The sequence below is a fragment of the Elephas maximus genome, chromosome 1 (assembly GCF_024166365.1).
Source record: "Elephas maximus indicus isolate mEleMax1 chromosome 1, mEleMax1 primary haplotype, whole genome shotgun sequence".
NCBI lineage: Eukaryota > Metazoa > Chordata > Mammalia > Proboscidea > Elephantidae > Elephas > Elephas maximus.
This window is the reverse complement of record NC_064819.1, coordinates 87,070,054-87,076,101: the sequence shown is the minus strand read 5'-3', so window position 1 is coordinate 87,076,101 and position 6,048 is coordinate 87,070,054. Positions and strand designations below refer to the sequence as shown.

The 6,048-nt window shown below is 34.8% G+C and overlaps 1 protein-coding gene across 1 annotated transcript; it reads right to left on the bottom strand.

Moving 5' to 3' along the window:
- Positions 1-312: 312 nt before the first annotated feature.
- Positions 313-1,275, bottom strand: LOC126070647 (olfactory receptor 2W1-like). Its single transcript, XM_049875032.1, has one exon. The coding sequence runs from the start codon at positions 1,273-1,275 to the stop codon at positions 313-315; it is 963 nt and encodes a 320-aa protein (XP_049730989.1).
- Positions 1,276-6,048: the final 4,773 nt, after the last annotated feature.

Below are 6,048 nucleotides of genomic sequence, written 5' to 3'. Positions count from 1 at the left end.
AGATGACCAAAGCAGTTTCCATAGGGCTGGAGAATTCATTCAGTGTACGCAAGTTTATATTTACATCTGCTGTATTTTTATTTCACTCAAATATGAAAATTCCCTGTGACCTTTTCTCTCTGAAGACATCCCAATAATGACAGTTTAAAAGAGCTAAGTAGAACAATTACAATATTGTTTTTAACCACAAAAGTTTTCCACACAGGATTTATTATGTTAACTGATCTCTATGATCTAGGAATTACTTGCCTCAGCAAAAACTAAAGATATTTAGAAAATGTATTTCACTGCCTTATTTACTCTAATATTTTTCTATGATTTCCATTTCCTCTTCATTTTTGAAGATTCATAGGCAGCTCTCACCAACTTCTTTAGTGCATCCTTCATGTCCTTATTCCTCAAGGTGTAGATGAGGGGGTTGAGACTTGGAATGACAATGGTGTAAAAGAGGGTGAAGAACTTGCCCTGGTCTTTGGAGGCACTGTTACCTGGCTGTAGGTACATGTAGATGACAGTTCCATAGAAGATGGACAGCATAGTGAGATGAGATCCACAGGTATTAATTGCTTTTCTTTGGCCTGCTTTTGGCTTCATTCTCAGCACAGCATTGGCAATGAAACCATAGGATATAAGAATAAGGAGGAGGGGTGTAAGGACAAAGACAATGCCTAAAGCAAACACAGACATTTCAACAGTTGTGGTGTCTATACAAGCTATTTTGACCATAGCTGGCAACTCACACAAGAAATGATCCAGAAGATTGTTTCCACACCTAGGTAAATTCAGTGTGAGTTTACATAATACCACAGAAGAGGCCAAACTAATACCCCAAACCGTGATGATCATCTTGAGACAAAGATGTGGGTTCATGATTACCAAATAAAGCAAGGGTTTACAAATAGCTATAAAACGATCATAGGACATAACAGCCAGGAAAAGGCACTCAGTGGAGCCCATACACATATTAACACAGATTTGAATGACACAACCCACATAGCTGATGGTCTTATCAGGACCCCAAGAGTAAACCAACATCTGAGGTATGATGCTGGTGGTAAAACACAGATCTAGGAAAGATAAATTCCTGAGGAAAAAATACATTGGTGTGTGCAGATGGGAATCCAGGAGAGATGCAAGAATGATGGCTGTGTTACCCACCAATGTAATTAAGTAGAAGATAGTGACAACTCCTGACAGGACCATCTCCAGTTTGGGATGATCAGAAAAGCCAAGCAGAATAAAACCATGTACAGAAGTATAATTGTTTTGAACCATGGTCCTTCAATGCCTAAACCAAAAAAGCGGAGAAAAAGAAATTTGTCAACACAAACTACCTTAATAGTTTAATGAAATCCAGACCTAAACAAAGGGAGAATTTATACCAATAATTTTAAAAAAACAATGAATAGAAAATATTGCATTCAAGAAATCTGGTATTTGTTGCAGATTCTTTTACGATGAAGAGTTCAGTGTCATATTTTATCTATGTGACCTTCAGGAGTTCACTGTTAAACTCAGGGTCTGAATATTTTTACCAGTGGATTTGAGAGTCTTCAATAGATATGGTTCTAAAATAACATGGCTCTTATTCTTTGTAAAACTAGTAAGTTTAATATAATGAACAATTCTTTTACTTCATCAGAGAATGCACCTATAAAATCTAACTATTTGGCTAATGTCAGAATAAGGAAAAAAGCATTCCTCATCTCCCGTATCGTAGTGCATAGCATATTTGATCTCCAAGGTTGTTGTGTAAGAAATCTGGCATTTCTCCTTGGCACTTTCATCTACCTCATTCCTAATAACTAAGTTATCGTCAAAACTGGTAAAGTTGAATGCAAAAATATACATTAATGCTCCTCTCACTTTTTAAATTTTCCACCACTACTATTCTAATCGAAACTACTATCATCTCTCTAGATTCTGGTAATAATCTTCTATCCTTACATTCAGTCTTATGCCTTGTTACAAGATTTAATAAGATTACATCCTCCATGGGCTTAAAACTGGTCAATGACTTCCACTACATTTAAGAAATACTCAAATTCTTGAAGTTGGTTGAGATGAACCTGCCTGGCCTTATTCTCATGTCACAAATCCATAGTAGCTCTCCTTGTTTTTTTTTGTTTTTTTAAATAGGTCAAACTCATTCCTATTTGAAGTCCCTGAAATCATTCCACTATTTCTATGGCAAACTCTTACTCATTCTTTAGGCCAGCATTTAAGAGTTTCTTTCTCAAAGAGGAACCTCCTGAGCCCATCATCTCTTTTTGCTCTATATCTTTTATCAAGCATAGGGAACTCCAAGAGAAAGCCAATATAGCATGGACTTTAAAAGCATGGTCACAGAGCTTTTGTTCATGTCTCTTCTCTGCCATTTATTGAACTGTGTGGCCCCAGGCAAGTTACATAACACTCTTGGGCTAGGTTTTCTCATCTGTAAAAATGGGACAATAAAAATACATAAAGTTGGGGTGAATATTGAATAAGTTTTTTTAATATATGTGAGGTGCTTAGAACAATGTCTGTAACACAGTATGTCTTAATAATCATTAGTTACCAAAATTATTATAAGAAAAAATTATAATCATGCACCATGTAGGTAAATGTTTGTTTAACCTTCCCCCTGTATCACTCTTTGAGTTTTAAAAGGAGACGTGATGGCCAGTGTTCTTCCCTCCATCCTTGGCCCCTAAAGCAGACACCCGAAATATATTTTTTAATAAATGAAAAGTTAAGTCACACCATGAATAATATTGAAAAATTACTGAAAGTAATTAGTTAATATTTTCTTTATAAATTTTGATTGGCATCTTGCAAAGTTACCTGAATGGGTGATAGAAGGGAGTAGACAAATGGAAAAGGCTTTGGTTTTATCTCTGTAGTAAAAATAGCCAATTTGTTAAGTTCAATGAAAAATAATTAAAAATATTAGTCTCTGTTTGAAGGACTGTGAAGCTCTGTATTCTTTAGCAATGTGACACAGATACAGTTCGTCTATGAAAGCTTGAACATATTAGAGCTGATGAAACTTCTAACAGTTGAACACATTGTCAACAGTCCACCTTCACAGTTTCCTATTACTGACTACACAAAGATAACTTCTCACTACCTGAAGCAAAAATAAATTCTGGAAAGATTTGTTTAAAAGAAGAACAAAACTAAGAAAAACTTCTTATTGAAAAATAATAGTTAACTATCAAGGTGTTTGAGCATTTGTGTGTGTGTAGCTATAGGGTAAAAAATGATGCATTTTATTTGTTATGTACATTTCAAGTACATATTCTCAGTACTATGAAAAAGACATCAATCTGTGGCCATGATTCAGTAGTGTACACATTCACTAGACTAACTGAATATACTGGTCAACATAGCCATTTCAGTATAGACATGGAGTAATTTCCTTAGAATTCAAGAATATATATTTGAGCCTGATTTCTGCTGTTGATCAAATTGGGTAGGAAGAAAAATAATTACTTTCTGAAATGTATCACATACAATGAAATATAATATCTGAGCAGGAGGATGAATAAATAATATTTATTTTGACAAATATGTTTGTGTATATAATTGTGCCTAACTTCTGGATAAAATGCAAGCATATTAAAAATTAATAGATTTTTAAATTTAATTGAATTTTTAAATTAAACAAATTGTATGAAATTTAAATTCAGTTATGATTATATAAATGCAAAAATGATAATTCTTTTGAAATTACAGTCAATTCCATGATGTTAATTCCTTGACTACATCATTATCACTTCTGCCCCCATAGATAAATCAGAAAAGGATAAAAACTCCTCCTGATACTGGGAATCTCAGATAATTTTCCATGCACATTATGAGATTTAGAAAAAGATCCAAAGTATCTTTCCTAATTCCACAATCATTATGAATAAAAGTCAATATTTCAAATCTTTTTTAATTTCATCTACAGTTTTCCTTTTTTATTTCTGCTAATCAAAATGTCTGAAACCACAAATCAAAAAATAGCTTCATGTGCACCCCTTATAATAGAGAATATCTTTTATCTTTCTTTCATAATATAGACAGAAAGGAGACTGTTTCTGCAGAGATCTACAATATTTATTTAATCTCAGATTTCTGGCAGAAAGCCAGAAGAATCAGCCCATATAGACCTAAGTTTCCTTTCTTCTACCTATGAAAAATTGTTTTACCAAATAACGTACATTATTTTCCAAGAGATATTAAAGATTTGCATTACTGTGCTCCAGAGAGAGGTCCCTTGGCATTCTACTTCTCCACCAGTGTAAAGACCACTCTGAAGAAGGCAGATTCTGGTTCAACATTTGCTCCTCAGGTTTCAGTGCTCTCATGCATTTCCTGCAATGCCACCATGAACTGAGGTTTTTCCTGAGGTGGTTAACATACAGATTTTCGACACAACTTCTCCTTCTTGAGTGTGATACTTCAGGTAAGGGGATGAAAGCTGTCACAAAGTCTCACTGCTTGTTCTGACTTTAACCTGCAAATTCTAGAGAAATACTACAAAAAGAAATCAGATAATTCCAAGGTGCCTCTAGGTGAACTCGAACCTCCAACGTTTTGGTTAGAGTACATTAACTATTTCAACCACCCAGGAACTCCAATTAAGAAAGAATAAGAAGTGAATACTAATTCCCAACATCGTGTGGAAATTCAGATGATCAAGAAAGATTGGCTAACCCACTGAGGACTGCATCCAATTGACATCACTAAAGCGCTATAGAAAAAGCCGGTGGATGAAACATTTGGAGAATTAGACCATATGCTGACATTTCATAAGGACAAATTTAGTAAGTGCAAAATGTACCCCATATGAAGGAAAGCTATAGGACAGGGAAATGAGAAAGTATATTTTTTATTTTTTAGGCAGTGAATGTATTACAAATAACAAAATTTGCTCTTAAATAATGTGTAATTCCAACAGTAGAGTTTTAACATATACTGACTCTATAAAATAATCATACCATTAATAGTGCACATATTGATTTGGAAATAAATGTGCTCTGAGTAAATATGTAAATAAGGTACCTATAAAAGTTCTCTCTGACTTCCAAGCTCTGACACTCAAGGGCTTTCTTGTCTGTGAAAGAGAACATATTCAATCTCCAAAGCTCTAAACAGTACATTGAGGACTATAAGAAATTTATATTTTTATTTCATGCCTTTGCCTTGGCGGCCACCATTGGTGATTCAAATCCTTCAGTACCTATGACAATTAGTTTCTGGTACCTGAGATGTCACTTTTCAAAACCTGGGTCCTGGAGCAATTGTATGCTCTGATGATTTTTCTGGGTTAGTTTATGATCATTAAGTTACAAGAGTTCTTTGAACTAAAATTGCATACCACCAGTAATTAATACAACAGATAAGCACAAATAGGCAGCCTCGTGATGCACATTTAAATGTGGTTATCTTCTCATCACTGAGCAATGAAACAATCTTAATTAAGTGAATTAAGATGAAACACTTCAAACTTATAAATAGCTGCATTGAGCCTAAGAATAAAATATATCTAATGAGTTCTGATCCTCCAGGTGACAGAATCCCTAGGGACTTGGAGAAAATGAGCTCTACCATCAACCATAGCTCAACCAAGCCAGCTCTGTAATGAGATACCAAGAGTCCTCTTTACAATTGAGAAAGAATTGGGTACTTTGAAAATTTCTCCAGCTACTTTTCTAGATTGTAACAACAAACATTGAGTTCTTTATCTAGGACTAAAAACACTGTTCACACTCATTCAGGGAAACTCTGTAAACGAATGTAACAGGTCTTCAATTTTCCACAAAACGGTAATGAACCAACCAAATGTCCACCATCAATAAATCAGACCATGGTGCTTCGATCATTCATCTCTCCCCCGCCAGAACATAACATAGCCATAAGATGATACAAGCCAACTATTCAGGGAATTATTCAGGGAGAATCACCACCCCTGCAAACTTCAAGTCCTTTATGGTGGCACTAATCTCTGCAATTCCTCCAGGAATGCAGTATTGCTTTTGGTTTACTTTTTTCCTAGGTAGGGGAAGTTCTAAGGCC

What these genes read in the sequence shown, in the direction of transcription:
- LOC126070647 (XM_049875032.1), bottom strand. Translation starts at nt 1,275, where the DNA reads ATGGTTCAAAACAATTATACTTCTGTACATGGTTTTATTCTGCTTGGC.